The sequence below is a fragment of the Protopterus annectens genome, chromosome 8.part1 (assembly GCF_019279795.1).
Source record: "Protopterus annectens isolate FY-2018-M chromosome 8.part1, PAN1.0, whole genome shotgun sequence".
Taxonomy (NCBI): domain Eukaryota; kingdom Metazoa; phylum Chordata; order Ceratodontiformes; family Protopteridae; genus Protopterus; species Protopterus annectens.
Window position 1 is genome coordinate 496,598,976 of NC_056742.1, and position 23,723 is coordinate 496,622,698.

At 36.8% G+C, this 23,723-nt stretch overlaps 1 protein-coding gene across 1 annotated transcript in view; it reads right to left on the reverse strand.

Annotated features, from left to right (window-relative positions):
• The window catches only part of LOC122810164 (cadherin-4-like), a 368,858-nt gene that overhangs the window by 246,718 nt on the left and 98,417 nt on the right, over positions 1-23,723 (reverse strand). Inside the window, exon 4 of the mRNA XM_044081642.1 lies at positions 1,858-2,002. Coding sequence (XP_043937577.1) covers positions 1,858-2,002 — 145 coding nt within the window. The remainder of the gene's footprint in view (positions 1-1,857; positions 2,003-23,723) is intronic.

Here is a 23,723-nt window from a genome sequence, read left to right on the forward strand (position 1 = left end):
TGGTAGTGTTCTCTGCTGAATGTGTGGTACTATGGAGTGTGCAGTCATCAGTGGGTAACTGGTAGTGTTCCCTGCTGAATGTGTGGTACTATGGAGTGTGCAGTCCTCAGTGGTTAACTGGTAGTGTTCCCTGCTGAATGTGTGGTACTATGGAGTGTGCAGTCATCAGTGGGTAACTGGTAGTGTTCCCTGCTGAATGTGTGGTACTATAGAGTGTGCAGTCCTCAGTGGTTAACTGGTAGTGTTCCCTGCTGAATGTGTGGTACTATGGAGTGTGCAGTTGTCAGTGGGTAACTGGTAGTGTTCCCTGCTAAATGTGTGGTACTATGGAGTGTGTAGTCATCAGTGGGTAACTGGTAGTGTTCCCTGCTGAATGTGTGGTACTATGGAGTGTGCAGTCCTCAGTGGGTAACTGGTAGTGTTCCCTGCTGAATGTGTGGTACTATGGAGTGTGCAGTCATCAGTGGTTAACTGGTAATGTTCCCTGCTAAATGTGTGGTACTATGGAGTGTGCAGTCATCAGTGGGTAACTGGTAGTGTTCCCTGCTGAATGTGTGGCACTATGGAGTGTGCAGTCGTCAGTGGGTAACTGGTAGTGTTCCCTGCTGAATGTGTGGTACTATGGAGTGTGCAGTCATCAGTGGTAACTGGTAGTGTTCCCTGCTGAATTTGTGGTACTATGGAGTGTGCAGTCCTCAGTGGGTAACTGGTAGTGTTCCCTGCTGAATGTGTGGTACTATGGAGTGTGCAGTCATCAGTGGTAACTGGTAGTGTTCCCTGCTGAATTTGTGGTACTATGGAGTGTGCAGTCCTCAGTGGGTAACTGGTAGTGTTCCCTGCTGAATGTGTGGTACTATGGAGTGTGCAGTCATCAGTGGTTAACTGGTAGTGTTCCCTGCTGAATGTGTGGTACTATGGAGTGTGCAGTCGTCAGTGGGTAACTGGTAGTGTTCCCTGCTGAATGTGTGGTACTATGGAGTGTGCAGTCATCAGTGGGTAACTGGTAGTGTTCTCTGCTGAATGTGTGGTACTATGGAGTGTGCAGTCATCAGTGGGTAACTGGTAGTGTTCCCTGCTGAATGTGTGGTACTATGGAGTGTGCAGTCATCAGTGGGTAACTGGTAGTGTACCCTGCTGAATGTGTGGTACTATGGAGTGTGCAGTCCTCAGTGGGTAACTGGTAGTGTTCCCTGCTGAATGTGTGGTTCTCAGAATAAGTATAAATCTGATTTCCTTTTCATTTCTGTTTGTTTCCTGAGCACATTTTGGGTGCTTTTTTCTAAAAGAAAAGTACATTTGCAGCTAGGGAATGAAGAGACCTAATTGTAAATGAAATGCAATTTGTAGATTTGCTTGCTGCTCTTCTGTTTTTTTTTTTTTGTATTTTTGCAGCATGATTTATAGCACTTGCCTTCCCACTGTGCATGCTTGCACACAATATCCGTACAAAGAGTGAAAGGATGAGTATTATTTTTAGTATGATATAAGCCTCCTTTTGATTAGTTTCCATTTTGAAGGTGAGAGTAGTTGTTTTCAATGCTTGTGTCTCTAGCTACTACAGTATAAATATCAGGGAGGCAATCTGATGTAGCGGTTAGTGTTGTTGCCTCATAACCACAGTCAATGGGGTTCATCCCTGATTTCTGGTTACTGTCTTTAGGAAGTACGCTATTTAATCACAAAGACATGTTGATTGATTGGCTATGTTAACTTATCAATACATATTACATTTGCTGTTGCTTTTGTAGCTGATGTTTAAGGATGGCAAAGGCTTGAAAGGTTAGCGTTACTTACCTTGTTAAAAAAGAAAGATGAAATCAGTAAAAACAGTAAATGCAATAACATGTTTAAACTTACCTGGTGCTACATTTTCAGCAACAGAGCCAGTAAAGCTGGCTTGTGTGAAATAAGGTCTGTTATCGTTCGCATCAGTGACAATAATCTTTATCTCTATTGGCTCCTCTACATTTTCTCCATCAGCGGACACTGCATACGCCATCAGCTGCAGTAAGAAAAGAGTGAAACTAAGTGGACACAACATTCCACATGTGTTAGCCACGTAAAGTTAGTTGAAGATAAAGTGACATGAAATTCTTCATCCTGTACTCCAGTGTTATTGAGTTAGCTGTACCACATAGAGTTACCCCTTCCACCCCCCCTTTCTTTTTTGTTATAACAACATTAACCTTGTATATTACAGAGTGAGGGAAAACTTCCTTTACCCACTGAAGTAAGTTACTCCACTGTCATTGAGCAAGACCTGGCTTTCATCCAATGTTGGTTAACATCATCTTCATCTGCTATTCATCTGTAGCCAAAAAGAAGCTTTCAACAGTACAATCTTCTTACTCTAACGTCTACTTTGAAAAGTTCCTTTCTCACAAGTTATTGACTTTCTGGGAAAGCTTACAGGAATTGGCTAATCTCTTTTTACCCACACACTGGTTGGGGGTTAGTATAATTGTTAAGGTGTCTGCCTTACTGATGCAAGGTGCAGAGTTTGATTCTGACTTTGGGTTTCATGGTTGGTATACCTTACAGACACAAGGTGCAAGGTCTGATTTTCATGTGGGATAATGGGCTAGGCTTAAAATTGCCCAAGAATTTAGCCTATTAGCAATGCATGAAGAAACGCGCGTGTGTGTAGTTGTGTCTCTGTGTGTGTATATATATATATATATATATATATATATATATATATATATATATATATATATATATATATATTTATATGTGCAGATATATCTATCTATGTATGCATACATACATATATTACATGTGCATATGTGTGTTTGTGTGCATATATTGTACTATACAGTTTTACTTGCGACAACTAAATGAGTTGTTGGCACCAGTTTTCCATGATGATTTATGTTATGCATATCGTATTTGGACGACTGAAACTTGATATTCCAAGTAGTTTGTATGTACTTTTTCTGTGTTATTCTTTTCTTGTATTTAAATAGAAGTGAAATGCAATAAAAATTATATTTGAGAAAAAAATGTTGCTTATAGAGAAAATTCAGTCCTGAAATATTCAGTCTGTTTTAGTATCAAACGGACATCTTTCTGTAGCAAATGTCTATGCTTTTCATGTTTTGCTTAACTTAGACTGACACAGTAAAATCAGCTCATTGATTTTTTAGTAGGACATCATGCTGGCTGAGCTTTCAAAAACTGGATAGTGAAATAGTACTTATAGAGATCACAAGGGCTTTTCTGTGGAAGTCTTATTTATTACTTGTAAATGAAGCCAGTATTCCCAGCCTGCACTCCAAATACTAACACTGTAGTGCAGTATGGGGGGGTTCCGCACTCTTGAGTGAGCTGCCCTTCAAATGAGGGGTTAAACTGAGGTCTCATCTGCCTGAACTGGTGGTAGCTAAGGTGGATGTAAAAGATCCCATAGCACTTATTAAAATGAAGAGCAGTGGCAGTTACCCGGCTCCCTTGGCAATGTTTCCTAGTTAGTATGAATACCACTGGAGTTTTCCCTAAAAGAGGACATGAACCTTGTGGGACTAATCCAGCCAAGAAAAAGTAAGTAAATAAATCATAGGATGTGAGTGCATCTGGAGCTGGGGTCTTCTGAAGAATATTATGGCTTTGTGGTCTGACTTGAGCAGTGCCGAGGTAATATTTGGAGAGATGCAAGCTGGAGTTACATATCAACAGGAACCATATTAAGTAGAATTGAGCCTCTTGTTGGTGACAGTACTATCTGTTCAAAAAAGTTTGTGGTCCAGGAACTATTATGCATATCTGCTGTTTGCATTGCATGTTAACTAATTTATGTCTGAGTAATTAAAAATCTCCTAGAATGACTGTGTTATGTTTAATAGTTAGGGACTATTTGATAAGCTAAGCATCATGAGCTGTTGGAAGCATGGAGGGTAGTCTGTAGATGGATGTGATAAGTGGACATGCCTGTAAATACCAGCATATGCAGGAGTTGTATGTCATTGTTTAATTATGTGTGGGGCAATGGGATTGTAAATAAGTATGGACACTCCCCCACTAGACTCACAGCTTGTCTCAGTGGAGGGTCTAAATGAGTCATCAGCATTAAACCCATGTCGAGACGGATTGCTATCACTGGACTGGAATCATGTTTCTGTAACTATACAACTGTGAATGTTTTCAAGGCTCATGATGGCACCTTTTTGCTCAGACTGTCTTCATTCAGCAGTGCCATACTGCCTTGACTGAAGTTTCTTTCGTTGATAGGTGTAGGAGACTGACTCTTGCCTAGAAAAGACAATGGGGTTGGACAAATGTTTTGGCAAAAATGCAGAAGCCCTGAGGGGACAGATGCAGGTCATCCCTAGTGAAAAATGTAGGACTGTCCACCATCTCACAGCAAGTTGGCACACATCAGATCCCTGCACACTGGCAGTAATTATTAAGCCAATTATTGAAGTAAGGTATTTTATGGTTATATTGTGGCATCAGTTTGGCTTTGTCAAAGGCAGATCCTGCCTCTTAAACTTGGTTGACTTTTTCGAGACAGTCACCAAGGCCATTGATGAGGGAAAGGCAGTCCATACAGCCTACCTCGACCTGGCAAAGGCCTTCGACACAATACCCCACTCAGGTATCATCGAAAAACTCATCAGCTTGAATGTAAACCCATACATCACAAGATGGGTTGCAAACTGGCTAAGTGACAGAACCCACAGGGTCAGAGTTGCTGGAGCCATGTCAGACTCAAAGCCTGTCACAAGTGGTGTCCCACAGGGCTCAGTCCTGGGTCCACTCTTGTTCGGCATCTACTTTTCTGAAGTACAAGCAAACACAGGAGGGTTATGGCTGACAAAGTTTGCAGATGACTGCAAACTGGGCCATAGTCGAAAACACATCTGACACAGATATCCTCCAGAAGGGCCTCACAGAAATGGATAACTGGTGCCAGAGCCATGGCCTGAAGTTAAACGCCAAAAATGCATAGTCATACCCTTTGGGAAAAACAAGGCTACCCCTAGCTACCATATAGGTGGCAATCCACTGAGCACAGAAAAAGTCATCAGAGATCTGGGGACCCAGGTTGACAGTAGCCTTCGTTTGACACTCATGTTGCTAAAGTAGTTAGGAAAACCTTCTATATCACCCACCTGATCATGAAGGGATTCACATCTAGATCAAGGGAGGTCATCGTCCCCTGTACTCATCACTTATTAGACCTATGATTGAGTACAATGCCCGTTCGGAATGTATCTGACCAGACACCTGCTGCAGCTTGAAAGGCCCCAAAAGTTCCTCACCAAAAGGATAAAGGGTCTCAAAATATGTCTTATGCTGCCCGACTGAAAGAACTCCAGCTCTATTCAGTCTCATACCGCTTGCTCAGAGGTGACCTGTGCCTGACATATAAGGCCATGTCAAACCCAGATTTGATGAATATGCTTCACCTCAAAAATCTAGATCCCTCAGAACCACAAGGGCGGAGACTTAAACCTTGACACGGTTATAAATAGAACGTGCTGGAGGGACAGATTCATCACCCAGAGACTCCCTATGCTGTGGAACAAAATCCCGGTACATGTGAGGCAGAGCACCTCTCTGGTCTTGTTCAAGAGGAATCTTGACCAATGGATGGGAGATTGCAGATATACCCCAGGGATTACTTCAGCGTCACTGCTTGACAGAGGCACAGCAAAATGATAGGCATAGTTTTTATTCAAACTAAAGGGGTGGCGAAAGCCACATAACTATGGGCTAGGCTTATAAATGCCCTTGGGCAGATAGCCTAGTATGAACCTATGAACCTATGAACCTATTAGTACTGCACAAGACAGGGTGTCACAACAGTGCAAAGTTTTCGGTGAGCAGGACACAATTCTTACACTTCTTCAATATGCCTAATGCTAGAAGGCATATAAAAGAAGGAGTACAGGTGGACTGTGGTCCTATTTTATATATTAAATCCTCTGGGGAAATTGGTATAGTTACAGTCTGGGTAGTACGCTAGCTGAAATGCAGTGATACTAGCTTAATTACTGAGTCGCTATAATGTACAGAAAGTAACAGAATGCTGGTACAACTGCAATATGGAAACGTATCTGCAGTTTTATTGTTACCTGTACAATGTGGCAGTACAGTCCAAAGAAAATTGCTAAACAGTTTCAATTTGCTCAGCAGAAAGTAGTGAAAAGTGTGACACAAGTTTTAAGTGCAGGTACTGCAAGGCTTAGCAAGTCCAACTATACAATGACTATGATAGCAGCTCACCAGAACCTGCAGTGAGGTAAGATATTCCCTTACCTAATAACTGATTGTCCACTACTGCAGCAGAGAAGGTCCAGCAAGGTCCAGATTCTCAAAGGAAATTTCTGTGGCATCCTAAATTAAATCACCTCAGGGACTTTTCCAGGAAACATTTAGTACTGGCCTTTATATACTCAGGTCACTGTAAATGCCCTACAGTTTAAACTGTCTCAAATTTCTCTGTCTCATTTGTTTTTGGTGGAATTTTGCCTCATCTCTCCATCTCATGGAAGTGGCCATAGCTGTGGAGCCTCATGGCAAGCTGTTCACAAATGTCCCCCAGTAAATGGTCTTGAATCAGTGGTCATACAGTCTGTATTCCCTGTCTGACCACATCAGAATCTCCAGGACCTACATGTGGCATCTGGTGATGGTTAAATAGAGCCTATTTAGCTTCCAGAAATTATATTCCAACTGCAGCCTCCCGAGGCCTGGTTCTGTGGTAGAGAACACTACAATGGGTGGACAGTCCAGGATGTCTGACTGCCCCTAGAGTCAAGTGCTCATATTAACATACTAGAGATGTGTCCTTTTTTGCTTATGCAAACACCCTTTCAGGCCTCCTCCACAGGGGTGGTACCTATATGTTGCAGTGACACGACTATGGTATGGTATATCCAGAATCAGGTGGGGAAACAATCTTACCTGCTGTATTGGGACATGAAAAGAATTTCACAATCACATCATTAGTCTAACCATGTCCTCATTGACAGTCATATTTCAGGGGTGGAAAACTTTCTTGTGGACAAAGTCTGTATTTACTAGTGTCAATAAATGATCTCCCAGCTTACTAGTTGCCTAAAGGCTATTCAATTTGTGGTGCAAACTGCTGTGTAATGTTTTTCCTTTGACCAACACAAATACAAGAGATATCTCTCCCTGATTCCTTCTCTGGTGTGGTATCGACCTAAGGATGCCCTTGGTCACACGTGACATCGTAGCTTTCCAAATGCTTCCATCCCCATTTTTTCTGATAATGACCTTTTTATACTGAAAGTTAAACTTTTCATGGCCAAAATTCCCACAATCCCCTTTTGGACCAGACAGATGTGGCTCCTCCTGCTACAACTGTAGCTGCTTGAGCAGCTCTTATGTCTATGTCCCAGCAGGACACCTTATTTCCATCCTTCAGGTTGACCTCCAAGATTTTCACACACTCAGAATAACTGCCTGGATTTTCCAGTTCCTCTAACAGCAAGAATTCCAACATATTCATGCAGGGTGTTGTGGGTAATCACTTTTTATTGAAAACATTCAGCTTGGAAGACCTACAGAGACAAATGGACCAGGTTTTCAGTTTGGGCTTCCCACAAAAGTCTTGATTCTAAACTTTGGTACTCTTTTATCAAATCTCATTCCAAAGTCCATTTAGTTACTGACTCTAATTTTCATTCTAGGCTAAATCATTCTTGTCCAGCTTTCCTTCGATGTTATTTTATTAAAGTAGGTTTCTAGTTTTCTAATGTTTTTGATGTTTGTTCCTCATCTTTCTGTCTGAAAAATGTGCTATTGTTGTTAATATTATTTATTGACTTATTGCTAGTTATTTCTGTAATTGGGAAAATAGCTTATACAAAACTGGAATACAGCTTTCACAAGTGCACCAATGGAGATAAAGTCCCTCTGCTGGATGAGTATGCACGGTGCACAACTTGCTAGGGAGATATTTGGTTTGTACTGAGTTCTCCTCTGCCACACTCCACCTCAGAAAAGATCAATCACAGTTTCAGCTGTATAAGAAATCATCATCAGCCCAAATATCCGAACTTGAGGATTCTGCTCTGCCCAGAACATACTCTTTGGCCTTGAGACTGTCTGAAATTCCATTCTTAAAGCCAACTAAAGTTTTAGCTGCTGAAGCTATCCAAAAAGACTAAGATATTGAGGTGACCAAACATCTCCTCTCCTGTATTCAAAGTGGTACCAAAACATATGGAGTCTTTTCTGAATAGGTTTCCCATTAAAATTACTGAAAAGTTTGTATCTGCAGTTAAAAAAAAGCATCTCCAACTTTTCTGTTGTAGCTGAGCACTACATAACAAGGAGGTTCTCATCTTTTTCAGTTCAAAGTCCTGAATGCTGAGACAGTGGAGTTTGGTTTCAACAGTGGCAAGTTTGTGGTGGACTTCTTCTGACCTTAATAAATTCTTTCTGGCACAAAGTTTTGTAGGAGACAAAGAGTCATCAGTCACCTATACTCCCAGCCAAGGAAGTTAAAGATTTCCTCACCAGTTATGGCATTTTTTTACTAGATTAAAAGAGGCTGGCACTGACTGAGCAGCTCAGCCTGTCTTGGCTGCCAAGCTGTTGGTGTTGATGTTGATTTCAGCTTCAGCAGTCACATGGTTCCAGCAATACTGATTTTAACATTACAGATGTTCTTGGTATTACCAGCATCCATGTTCTTGACCCTGGCACTGACTTTGGCTTCTTTACGTTTGGAGTTGAGACTGGGTCTGTTGTGTCAGTATCTTTGAAAATGACCTGGGATCTTCTGGGGCCAATGCAACTGGCAACGGTGGTCTCAGTTTCAAACAGACAATCATCATTAATGTGGTTTCCCCAGGACATACCCTGTGGTGATGTCAGCTTTGTCCACCTACAGGTATATCTATTTTAGAATGTTAGGCCCTGCAGGTTGTCATTCAGTATAGACAGACCAAAATCCTTCTGCAGCTACCTCATAACATTTCAGTACTCAAAAGAAAGTCTTCCTCCTCAGAATCTTCACATCCAAAAGTGTAAAAGAAGGCTACATGCAAGAGAAAGCATATGGATTTATCTACAGAGTCACCTACAGCGAATCTGGATGATAAAGTGTATAATTTGGCTCATAAGGTATATACCATCTACCCTCCATCCTTCAGCTGATGACCCTAAATTTGAAGGGTCCTTGAGATGATGTATCAGAGAAAAGAGGTGGCCAATTGACCTCATGTTCTCCCCACATAAAATATTATAGAAGACTTTCAGATCTATCCAAAATATTTTTGGGTGTTATTCCTGCTGACTGACATTTTAAAGGTTATCACCAGCACTGCCTGTAAAAGTTCGAGTATGGTACCTCAGTACCTAGAAAAGTGGACCATATCCTGTGCTCTCTCAGAGAACTTATATTTTTGGTCACAGACCTCCAAGCCCATTCCTTTTTGTAAATAACAGTTCTAAAGAAGACTAACACATCTCAGATCCTCTGGTCCTTCTATCATTTGAGGAGTCTGAAGCCATGGACCACTTAGGGAAGTGCACATATATATCTTTCACATTCTGTTTAAGGGTGGTCAATTACTTGACCAGTATTGTGGAATTTCAAAGAGATATAGGTAATAAAATGCATCAGAACATCAGCCAGTTTCCTGATAGACCCATCATATATAAGTTGCTGTCCCAATTGGCAACAGTATTCTCCATGGCAAATCTTACTGTGAAACATCTTATGTCATGGAAGCTTCTGCCAGGGTTACAGAATCTAAAACAGAACAGAGGCCCAACAGTAGCCAGCAGAAATAGATGTTAATCCCAAAAAACACTTTCTTTTAACGTAAAGTCAATTTAATAAAAAATGTTCTCACGTTTTCGTCACTTTAAGTAAAGTAACTTCTTCAGACACACAGACAAACAGCAGTTACGTAGTTCCTGCAGCATTTAAGCCATGTAGCATGAAGTCATGTGACTAGTAGCAGCAGTGAATTAAAGGTGCAAAGCACAATAATTCAAACACTATTAAAATAAACCTTAAAACTTACATACTACCTCAAATAAAAAGTGTGTATGCAATCAGTATACAATATACAAGGAATATATTAATGTCATTAGTGAAAAGTTAAAAATACACTATTGTGTAAGATTTCTTAATTTAAACAAACATGAAATATTACAATTCTCATTCAAACCAGGCAAGCAGAAAGCATTAAGTGCAAACTGCCATTCTAGTTCTCGTACCTCTAATAGTACTGGATATGGGCCACCTCTAATGTCAGGAAGTACCTGGTCAATAGCTTGGAACGTGAAACTATGTCCACCATTTAATGAAACATGTTTTGCTAAAGCATTTTCTGTTTTATTTTTGCTAATCGCATAAGAGTGTTCATAAATTCCCTCACGAATCTTCCTGTCCGTTTTCCCTATATATAAAGCTGGACATAAGGTACAGGAAGCTAAGTAAACAACACTCTTGGACTCACAATTCAACTTATGGTTAATGTAAAATTTACATGTATTCAATACTCTAAAGGAATTACCTGTTTTTATGTATTTACACATCCTACATGCTCCACACATAAAGGTTCCAGTAAGTCTAGAAGTAGGTTTAGTGTTTTTAATTTCAAAAAAACTTTTTAAATTAGTACCTCTTCTATAAACAATCCTGGGTGACTGGCCAGTTCTGTCACTAGGGAAGAATCCTTATAAAGGAAACTCCAATGTTTGTGGAGAATTAATCTAAGACGGTCACTGTCTTTACTAAAGGTGGTTATAAAAGTATTGCATAAAGAGGTCTCCCTAGTTTGCTGAGTCATTGAAGGTTTTATAAAGGTAACCAAGTCACTGTTTGGTGACTGTGTAGTTTGAATGGCAACCTGGCTAGGAGGTGACTCTACCAGGTTAACATCAATGACAACGGAAGGTGAGGTCAAGAGTGGTTGAACTATACCTCTACTCCGTTTGTTTACAATTTCTTCAGTTAACTTCTAAAACGTTCAAAATTTCAACAAAGTCCATGAATCTTTGCATACTCATGACTCAAATTTAAGATATTTTTGTAATATTGAGTCAACGAGTTTTGCACATGGATATGTCAAGGAACCTCGATCATCAATAAGTGGACACATAGGAGGGTCATGTTGGTTCTTATGAATCTTTGGTATTCCAAACATGACAGGTGTTTTGGAGTAGAGAATATTAATGTAATTGAATGTATCCAGGTCAGTGTTGGCTTCTATAAACAGATCTCTGAAGTACACTCTAATCCTTGATTGTGCAATATTTAGTTCGTTATGAGATGCCTTAGCATAGGCCGGACAATTCAAGGCTAACTACATTTTTTTTATTATAATCAGTGATGTCAAAGAAGTTAACCAAGAAGACAACTTTCTTACCATCGATGTAGTCGACTTATACACTTCTATTCCACACTTAGAAATGGTTGAGTGGGTAGAAGTTTATATGAAAAATAAAAAAGCTCCACAAAGGGATATTGACGTGGCAACTGAGTTAATTGATATTATACTTTCCAACAACTTTTTCATTTTTAACGACAAGATCTATTTACAAAAACATGGAGTTGCTATGGGCTCCCCTTGCAGAGCGAGCGTGGCGAACATGTTTATAGCTCAATGGGAAGAATATTTTGTATTCAATAACTCTGAAATTTACACTTCCTTCACTTTTTATACCAGATTTTTAGAAGACATCTTTGTGACTTTTAAAGGAAATGAATCACAAGCTAAACAAATGATAGATTACTTTAACTCTACTACACCATTTTTTAAATTTACTTACACTTTTCACACTACTAGTATTGACTATTTGGACGTGAATATAAAAAAAGATATAGTAAATAGGAGATATGTTTCCAAAATTTACAGAAAACCTACATATTGCAACTCCTATTTACATTTTTCTAGTGCACACCCTTACAGGCAAAAACGTTCAATAGTGAAAGGTCAACTCATTACAGCCGCAAGGATGTGTACTAATGAAGATGACTTTAATTCTGAATGTCAACTCTTAAGAGACATGTTTTGCAATAGAGGCTACCCGGTTAGTTTAATAAATGACTTAACTGAAGAAATCATAAACAAATGGAGTAGAGGTGTAGTTCAACCACTCTTGACCTCACCTTCCGTTGTCATTGATGTTAACCCGGTAGAGTCACCTCCTAGCCAGGCTGCCATTCGAACTACACAGTCACCAAACAGTGACTTGGTTACCTTTATAAAACCTTCAATGACTCAGCAAACTAGGGAGACCTCTTTATGCAATACTTTTATAATCACCTTTAGTAAAGACAGTGACCGACTTAGATTAATTCTCCACAAACATTGGAGTTTCCTTTATAAGGATTCTTCCCTAGTGACAGAACTGGCCAGTCACCCAGGATTGTTTATAGAAGAGGTACTAATTTAAAACATTTTTTTGAAATTAAAAGCACTAAACCTACTTCTAGACTTACTGGAACCTTTATGTGTGGAGCATGTAGGATGTGTAAATACATAAAAACAGGTAATTCCTTTAGAGTATTGAATACATGTAAATTTTACATTAATCATAAGTTGAATTGTGAGTCCAAGAGTGTTGTTTACTTAGCTTCCTGTACCTTATGTCCAGCTTTCTATATAGGGAAAACGGACAGGAAGCTTTGCGAGAGAATTTAAGAACACTCTTATGCGATTAGCAAAGATTAAGCAGAAAATGCTTTAGCAAAACATGTTTCATTAAATGGTGGACATAGTTTCACGTTCCAAGCTATTGACCAGGTACTTCCTGACATCAGAAATGGTCCATATTGGCGTGGCTAGGATGCTGAACTGATAGCTGCACTTCATTTCAGCTCTCTTACCTCAATACAATTCCTGACAGGAATTTTACAAAATAATATTTAATTTGAAGAAATTTTTATTACTAACTTATTTCTAATAACTCTGAGCATCTATAAGAAAAATTTTATTGTCAGAACTTGAATAATTCCTGTCAAATTAATTACTGGAAAATCAGCACCAATATCAGCTTTACAGCATGAGTCATCTAAGGAATACAGCACAAGACTCTTCTCTCAAAAAAGACCTGCAGTCTCTCATTACAAATATACAGGAACTTACAATAAAAATCGACAAGATGGACAATAAAATAGATACTTTTAAAGAAAAGTGCTCACAACAACTGGAACAGCTTCAAGAAATGTTTACACAGCAGAAAGGACAGATATCACTTATTGAACAGTCATTAAGTGACATTGACACTAGAGTCCAAATAGAAGAACAACAAACTGAATTCTTACTTCAACAGAATACATATTTATTAGAAAAGCTTGATGATATGGAAAACCGAACAAGAAGAAATAATATTAGAATATATGGTCTACCAGAAAAATCTGAAGGGGACAATATGATAAACTTTCTTACCACCTGGATACCAGATGTAACAAAAATACCTGAAGCTCTTTCATATGGTATAGAACGAGCATAGATCACTAGCAGCTTCTGGAAATGCTTCTTCTCCGGTAAGAACAAGCCGAGATCTATAATTGTGAGACTTTTTCTACACAAGATAAAGATCTTATATTAAGAAATGCTTGGGCAAATTCTCCCATCAAATACAATGATTCATTAATAAGATTTGACAATGATTATTCTACAAAGGTGGTTTCAAAAGAAAAGAATTTCTACCAATAAAAAACCTTGAAGAAAAAGTAACTGAAAGTCCATCTTTTATTTCCAGCAAGACTGAAAGTTTTTCTACCAAATGGAATAAAAATCTTTGAAACAGTAGATTCAGCAATAAAATACCTTACCAACAACAACATCCTAACACATGAAGAATCTATGGACTGGACAATAAGTACAATCAAGAGAAATGCTGAAGTAAATAATTGGAAAACTGTTGAGCAAAAGAAAAAAACTAAAGGACAAATAATCTTACATATGTTATATTCTGTAAAAATCTAAATAATAATACTAACAACAAAAGAAAAGTTCTTACTGTCTTCAAGTTACACCAAAACAGGTACTGTTTTCAATTATATTTTAAATGTCAAAATTAGCATAAATGTAAATACATTTATCTCAAATCACATCAATATACTAAGCATAATTTAAACATTACTCTATTTTTCATTATTATCCATCTATTATTTTCATATTCTTAATCAGAGTAATCAATGCATAATAATGTTCCTAAATAGTTTATTTATTTATTTATTTATTTATTTTCTCTCTTTGTGTTTTGTTGTTTTTATTTTTCTCTTCTTTTTATAAAATCTTCATTAACTTATAATACTTTAATCAGTATATGGTTATATTGCTTAATAGGTATAGTAATGGCTGCTATATAACTTATTATTAGTTACATCCCTGATAGTATTACTTTTTATAAGTTAAAAGTGTCCCTGTTTGGATAAACGCTAATGCTGGGCAGAAATGTGTTGCTTTTGAAATGAAGTATTTCAGTTAGGATGTATCATAAGACTACTTTAAATAATCTTAAAAGATGTTCTGCCTTTGACCCATATGCACATACTGATATAGTCCAGTGAAAAAATATGTTTTAAGTGATATTTTGAGGCTATAAGTCATATGTGTTGTGGCTCCAGACATCCGGAGTTGAAAGATGCTTGTGACTAGCTTAGATATCCTGTTGTCTTTTCTTTTGTAGAGAAATAAGGCATAGCATGTTTAAAATGCAAAGTTTGACAGTTGTGAACACTACTCCGTAAACTAGAGTGCTTGTGCCACTACATGAGTTTGTCACCAAATAAGAGGAGGGAAAAGAAAAAGAAAAACACATACCTTTTCCTGCTTGGTTCTCGAGACAATTTAACAGCCACAAACATCACTAGAAACTTGAGTTACTTATTGCTTGTCGCATTTACTTGTGTACGCCATCCCTGACTCTTTCTAATTGACGTCTAGTCAGAAAATAAGCTAGGTTCACATTTAAAGATACAGAAACCTAAATTCCTTCTAAGGAAACATAAATAATATAAAAGGTTCATATAAATATACACAGATATTTATTTTTGAAGCACTTTCAGTTTATGGCTACTGATGTCTTCTAGCACCTTGATAGATAAGGACATATATCTGCTTGTCTTTCTATCAGTTTAGATTTCCAGACATTTTAGCTATCCCTTACTATGTTTTATACAGCAGAGTTTAAAAGCAGAAATTAATCATCAGCAAATAAAATCACTGCTGTTTTACAAATTCTCTAAAGAAACTAGTAAATGTCAAGCAACTGACAGGTTTGTTTTGGGGAGGGTTGCCATTTCCCACGCTGGTGCTCCTGCAGAATACTACTGATGTCCTGCTGCCAAGGTATGCCCTCGGGTGGGCAGGTGGGATGCAACAAGAAGGTTGGATGTGCATTTGGCAAATCAAACATTTAGATGGCGTTATGGTATACTAGATGGAGAAAGTGGAAGCAATGATTGTATAGGCAACTATAATGAGTAACATAACAACAGTGGATTTGACCCGGTGTGTCAATTATACAATGTTTATATCCCATGTGGCTTTGGGCTTTGTCGAAGCATCTGTGTTCTACACACATATTGTGTTGGATCTGATTTGAGTGGAAGGGGGAGAGGCTTAGCCCACACCCTAATTTGTTACTGGGTTGCCATGCATTATGGGCATGCATTGTGGCAGGCACTCAACGGGCTATCCATCCTTAGATGGCTCATGCTGTTCCCGTTTGCTCATCTGAATGGTGACTGCGGCTGTGCTCTTCTTGTTATGTTGCCTGGCTGTGGCTTCACCCTTCTTATAATATTGTCTCGCTTTTTACATTATCAAGAATGACACAATACTAGTGTATGCGGGTATATCATGTTACTGTTAGTGTGGACAAGGATGCTTGACAATGCAACTATGATTCTTGGACCTTTCTGCAGATGGGTGTGTTGTCTGGCAGTTGAGAGCCTGGTTGTTCCTGATCAGCGGACCTGTATTTTTGTGTTTCAATGTGACTGCATGAAAGGATGCCAGTATTGGTCTGCAAGTTTGGTGGGCAGTAGATTCGTTGGGGATTGATTTGAGGAGACACTTGTATTATGGCTGGGGCACTTGACATTTGATAAATGTATCCTCTCAATGATGCGTTCTGTCTGGTCATTGGCTGTAAAACAGCTTTTCTGAGAAATATTGTTGTGGTGCCAGTTAATGATTTGGATTAAATGTTTCTATATACAGTCGTGAAGCAATTGCCAGGATAAAATGGTACTCTTGCAGTGCATGGATCATCGTGGCTGTCCTCCGATGTTGGAGGAAAAACAAGCTTCTTGGACACCTTTTGACGTGGTAAAGGTGTTACCCCATGGTTTGAATACGTTTTGTCTCTTTGCTGCAAAATGGGTTGGGAATTTTGGCCTGTAATATTTTCGTACATGGTGGTTTGAATCTTGGCAGCTTCCATTGTTTTGATGTGTTCTCCGGTATACTTTTGTTCAGTCATAGGATTGAATTACTGGTGTTGAGTAGGTCAGGATTGTATCTCCAGCACTTGTTGTCAGCAGATAGACTCACTGGTTGGGTGTCAGTCTAAGCTGTGGGAGTTGATGTGTGATATACATAGATGTTTGCTTTGAGGGTGTGGTCAAGTGCTGCAGTTTTACCTCTGTACTGTGTCAGTTTTCATTGTGCAGGGTCCCTCTGAGGGTTGATGAAAGTGTTGGCAACAAGACACTCAATCAGGTAACAACATTATGAGTGGTCTCTTGGATAAGGGAGCTGTCTAAATTGTGATCTTGTTGTCTCCAGCCATGGGAATTGTCATTGAAAAGCTGCAAATGCAATCAGAGGAACATATTTAATGTCTACTAAAGAAATATTAATATACTTATACATTGTATCGCATTTCAGTTTATGTTAAACATGAAATATGATGTGGTTTCAGAACTATTCATGTTTTTATTCCAATATGACTTTGCAAATATTAATTTAAACACTGGTTTCGGACTTGAGTAGTCTAAAACAATTGCACAACAATGGTACTGTATTATACAGTAATGTCAGTAAATAGTTTTCAACAGATGTATGAAATATACAGTTATAGATTTTAACATGATGTTTATTAATACCCTAAATTATTTTGAAATGATACTACCTTAATCTAAATATTTGTACCTTTTGAAACCTGCTTAGAAGTAAGTATTATTGAATTACAATAAGATGAGTAAAGAATATATGTATATATTTTAGCTGATTAGATTATCTTAATATATTATTCAATTATCTTTATTTAAAACTAAGAGGATAAGAGAAACTGATCCAAATATTATTTGTGAGGGTAGAAAGTTTGTTTAGTTAGATTCACTAACCAAACGAAGAGGTATATTACCTCATAGCAATAGGGAATGGTTTTTAAGGTTAAGAATTACAAGTTTGGAAGTTCTTTGTTTTTTTTTTATTCTATCACTTTGGTGTCACTCAGAAACATGCAAAAATCATACAAGAAAAACTTTTTGAATTCTGTATCCAAGATGGAACTAAGAATAAACAATATTTACATAAACTTACACATAAAACAAACTCAAAACTAGGAAATGAAATGTTTATCCATAAATGTTAATGGTCTAAATAATAGTAATAAAAGGAGAAGCCTATTCAAGTACATAAACTTACATAAACCACAAATAGTCTTTTTACAAGAGACACACTTATTAGATAGAGATATAAACAACTTAAATATTAATAATTACACAGTACTAATAAACTCTCAATACAAAACAAAAAAGAGGAGTAGGTATACTACTGCAACTCAACTATAACACCTAAAATAATTACTACTCATCAAGATACATCAGGTATGTTTTGTCTAGTTTCAATAGAGTTAAATAAGAGAATCTATACGTTAGTAAATCTATATTGGATCCCAGGACTAGGATTAAAAACAGTTAAACAGCATTTTGAAGAGATAATTCATTTAACTAAGGGTAGCCTGATATTGGCAGGAGACTTCAACTGTATAATGAATGAAAAAGATACAGATTCTAAATCCAAAAGAAGAAAACAACCCATCTCTAAAGCACTATCAAAATTTATAGATACATTGTATTTAAAAGATATAAATGAATTTGCAGAACCAGACTCACTAATCTTCACATTTTATTCTCATAGATATAAAACTAACTCTAGAATTGATAGAATATATGTTGCCAATGACCTAATAACAAAAATTGACAAAGTCAAAATCATAAATTGTCCTTTATCTGATCATAATGCCATAGTCTTTGAGATAGAGCTTACACCATTTTATTCAAATCCCATTACTAGGATACCTTCCTATATCACAAAATTGAGAGATTTCAAAGAATTTTATGAAGAAACAATCAAAACTTTCTAGAAATAAATTACACAGAAGATATTTCAGAAATATATGTCTGGGATTCATTAAAAGCAGTTACATATGGGAAGATATTATCCTGGTGCATAAATAAAAGGAAGTTATGGAATAAAGATATGCTAGACTTACAAAACAAAGCAGATAAATTGAAACTGGAAATACAAAAGGGTAATGCTACTCAAGTTCAAGAACTTACACAAATCAATAAGAAGTATACAGAATTGCTACACCATAAGATTATGATTAACTTAGAAAAGATAAAAATAAACTCATACTCTACTAATTCAGCACACCTGAGATACTTAACTAATAGAACAAAAAAAATAATTAAATCTAAGCAAATAAAAGAAATATTTATTCCCAATACTAACAAAAGAGTTACGGAACTAAATGATATTTTAGAAGCATTCAGACTCCAATTTAACATTGATAATTCCATAAATACTCAAGATACACCTACTAAGGATATAAAAAATACTTAGAAAACAATATTCATATTAAATTAACACAAGAACAAATAGACATTATAAACAAACCAATCAATATGACAGAATTAAAATCACAAATTAAAAGCTCAAGACAAATAAAGCACCTGGCCCAGACAATATGCTACCAGAAATGTATAAATTAATACCCAATCAAGCCATATCTTTATTATTAAAAGTATATGATATAGCCAATAAAGATTTGAATATACCACCCTCTTGGAAATATTCATTGATATCCCCAATTATCAAACCAGATAAAGATGAGAAACAGTGTTCCTCATATAGGCCAATATCATTACTCAATATAGACTACAAGATGTTTATGGCTATATACGCAGATAGGATCAAACACTTTCTTCCTTTCTTAATTCACAAAGATCAAACAGGTTTTATTAAAGGAAGAAATACTTCAGATAATATTAAAAGAATACTAACATTAATAGATTATAGCAAACATAAAGTCCTAAATTTAAATGTAATCTCATTAGATATTAATAAAGCTTTTGATTAGGTTAATTGGAACTTTCTTTCACTAGTTTTAAAAGAATATAACTTTCCTTCTAATTTTAATAATCTTATCCAAATACTATATGAAAAATCTACTGCATATGTTAAACTGGGATCATATAGATCAGGCCCTATAACAATAAAAAGGGAACTAAACAAGGTTGCCCTTTATCACCATTGTTATTTGCATTACTCATAGAACCCTTTGCAAATCAAATCAGATCAAACAATAACATAAAGGGCATTTGTATTAATAAAATGTTAAACCTTAAAATCCAACTCTTTGCTGATGACATACTATTAACTCTCTCAGATGCAAATGAGTCTTTGAATGCTCTATTTAACTCCATGAATAAATTTCAAAATATTTCAGGCTTAAAATTTAATGAAAACAAAACTAAAATTATGTCCTGTAATTGTAAAAAAAAAAATAATATAAACAAAAGATTTTCCAAATATATAGTAACAGAAAGTAAATTATTATATCTGGGAATAAATCTACTCAATGAATTAACAGATTCTCTAATATTTAACTATAATAAAATACTAGACAAAATAGAACAAACAATTGGTTACTGGAATAAATATATCTTTTCAACAGCAGACAGATTATATCTTATTAAAATAATCATATTTCCCAAAATATTATACTTAATACAAAATTTTTCATTGCCACCTCCCAAATATATTATTCAAAGATACAATAAACTAATTTTAAATTTTCTATGGTTTCCAAATAAACCCCATATAGCCTTAAATAAACATTTGCCAGATTGGGAAGATGGTGGAATTAATTTACGGATATTGATTTATATATTACCTCATCTGTTATTAAAAACATAACACTATGGTTAAATAATTCATACACACCTATATGGAAACAAGCCCATGAGCAGATTTACATAGAAATCAATTATAATCACATACAAGACAACTTAACAGTAATACCATCACCCCTTATATGGATGTTAAAAGATTATTTTTAGGGAAAAGGAATAATATTAATAAATTGCCATCAAACTATGTAAGTTCTACACTTTCAGTGTTCAGAACATATATAAACAAAATACCAAATATTAATTCTTGGATTTTTCTTATTTTCCCTATAGCTTTTACACCAAATATTCTAGATACATTCCAAATATCTAAAATAAATATACTTAAAGAAGAAACATTACTCTTTTGGCATCAACTTATAGAGAAAGGGAAAATTCTAACAAAGGAACAGATAATTTATAATTATAATATAAATAAAGACAATTGGCTGTTTTACAAAATCTAAGGCATTTTCTTATAAATAAAATAGAACAAATGCAACCTTCAGTTAGACATGAAGCTCCAAAACTCATTGAATACCTTATTCTTATCACAAAACAGCCTTATCAGGGTACAGGTTATTTGTCTAATATCTATAAAATTGTTAAAAAACAAAAACTATCATGAAAAATCATACTGGGATTATTATACTTTAATAAACAACCATCCTCCAGTTGAAGAAGAAAAAAGTAATATTCTAAAATCTTCCAAATTTTCTACATTATCAAAATACTGGCAATTATTCACTTGGAGATATCTACACAGAAGTTTCTATACACCACATAGGTTAGCCAAAATGTATTCTATTGAAGATCAATGTTGGAGATGCCATATCAAGATAAAAGCAGATTGGCAGCATGTATGTGATGAATGTATATGTCTCAATATGTACTGGAAATCCATTAATTATTTTTTCAGACTGTTTATAATGATAATTTTCAATTAACAAAGTCTTTAATTTTATTCAACTCTCCTATTCCAAACTGTGTACCAAAAAAGACACTAAAATCCTATGGTCACTATTGGCAATTTCACGTAAAATCATAACTATACACTGGAAAAATGAGGCTTTGCCTACGTTCAAGGAATTTGAGACTTTAACAACAACAGTTGCTCACATGGAAATATTAACAGTGAAGAACAGAACTAAAAGATCTACTTCTTACTATTACTCTTGGATGAAAGTACTGGAAATACTTGAAAATATCGAAGGAGATATATCATCTTATGTTTCTAACTCTATATAATATAGAATTTCAATGTTATTTGCATAGACACCAATGTAAATAGTTATATAATGGTTTGAAGTTAGTAATGTTTTAGAATTGTAAATATGTTATTTATCTTTATTTCATGTAATGTTTAAGACATCTTATTTGAAATAATAAAAAAAATATTTAGTGAAGAAATGGTCCATATTCAGTACTATTAGAGGTACGAGAACTAGAATGGCAGTTTGCACTTAATGCTTTCTGCTTGCCTGGTTTGAATGAGAATTGTAATATTTCATGTTTGCTTAAATTAAGAAATCTTACACGATAGTGTATTTTTAACTTTTCACTAATGACATTAATATATTCCTTGTATATTGTATACTGATTGCATACACACTTTTTATTTGAGGTAGTATGTAAGTTTTAAGATTTATTTTAATAGTGTTTGAATTATTGTGCTTTGCACCTTTAATTCACTGCTGCTACTAGTGACATGACTTCATGCTACATGGTTTAAATGCTGCAGGAACTGCGTAACTGCTGTTTGTCTGTGTGTGTGAAGAAGTTACTTTACTTAAAGTGATGAAAACGTGAGAAAAATTTTTATTAAATTGACTTTACGTTAAAAGAAATTGTTTTTTTGGGATTAACATCTTTTTCTGCTGGTGTGAATGACCTGAGACGTACCTCCCTGGACTACATGCAAAGAGACATAGAGGAGCTCTCTGACCATGTAGCCCAGGCTGGTATGACTCTGACCTTGAGTAGCATCTTGCCCTCACCAAGAATGATGCCACAGTATAAAGACAAAATGATCAGTTTCAACAATTGGCTAAAGTATTGGTGTCATTCAAAGGGGATCCAGTGTCTGTCAGCCTGGGATGACATGCTCGACAAGCCATGTTGCTTCGCTAGAGATGGCTTGGACCTGTCACCCTTAGGCTTTCATATACTGGCCAAGGCTCTTGCCACCCCCATAGTGCCTTTTTTAGGCAAGGCTCAAAGGACAAACCCACCTCCATAGACAACCCAAGGATAAAAAAACTAAAGGTAATTCTACTCAATGCCAGAAGTCTAAACCTCAAGATGCACGCACTCGAGGCTCTCCTCAGTATGGAGAAAATCGATGTCTGTGCAGTAACAGAAACCTGGTTCAAGGCTCCTGAGAGCACCCCAGCACTACCATGTTATAACTCATACCATGCATTTTGGCCCCAAAACTCGGACCGAAACACAAAAGGAGGGGGAGTATCTATATTTATCAAAGATACCTACACCTCCAGGTTAGTGGCACTGCACGAAGCATCGGAAACCATCCATGTGCAACTAACAGCGGGCAAAACTGCCTTTCAGTTTGTAGCCTGCTACAGAAAACCCTCCCTATTACAGGAACCCCACTTGGCATTCCTGAGAACACTGGAGAATATGAAGGTCTCTCCAAACACTATGTTATTGGGTGACTTCAACTACCCAAACATTGACTGGGAAAACTACTCAAGCCCAAACACCCTCGCCCAATGGTTCCTTGAATTTATAAACTCTAACGCGATGGAACAACTGGTCACCACTCCCACAAGAGGGAACAACATATTGGACCTGGTCATCACCAACATGAGGACTCTATGTTCCACACCAGAGGTAAACCCCTCATTGGTAAGATCAGACCATAAACAAATATCCCTGGACATCCATATCCCGTCCCCACCCCCAGCCAAGGAAATCACTGTAAAAAATTTCTCAAAAGCCAACTTTGCACTTCTCAAGACTGAGGTGGAATCCTTCAAAGCCCCCGGGCCAGAGGATAATACAGCCCAATCCACAGAATCCTTTACAAATACATTCTATGAGCACCTACAGGAATGCATGGATCATGCTATCCCAAATAAAACCAAGACTCACTCCTGCAAAAACAGTAGACCGGTCTGGTGGACCCCGGCCATAAATAAGCTATACAACAGAAGGAGGAAGCTACTACATGACAGAGCAAAATCCCAAAAAGGGAAGGCATCTCTGATCAGTATTAGCAAGAAACTTCGATCCCTCATAAAATCATCAAAGGCCAGTTTCGAAAGAAAAATTGCCCTAGACACTAAAGATAATCACAAGGCCTTCTTTAGTTATGTCAGAACATGGGTGGAAACTCCCAGATATGCTCTGAATTCTTGCAAAATGGTACAAAATATACTGAACCTACAGACATAGCCAACATCCTGGCAGACAGATTCAGCGCAAACTTCTCCCCCCCTTCCCCCCCAAAGGAGCAAATGCCTATCCCAACTGACTGTAACCTCCCTGACATCACAGATGCACAGGTGAAAGCTGCCCTCTCCAAAGCAAAAAACACAGCATCTATGGGACTGGACGGTGTCCCAGG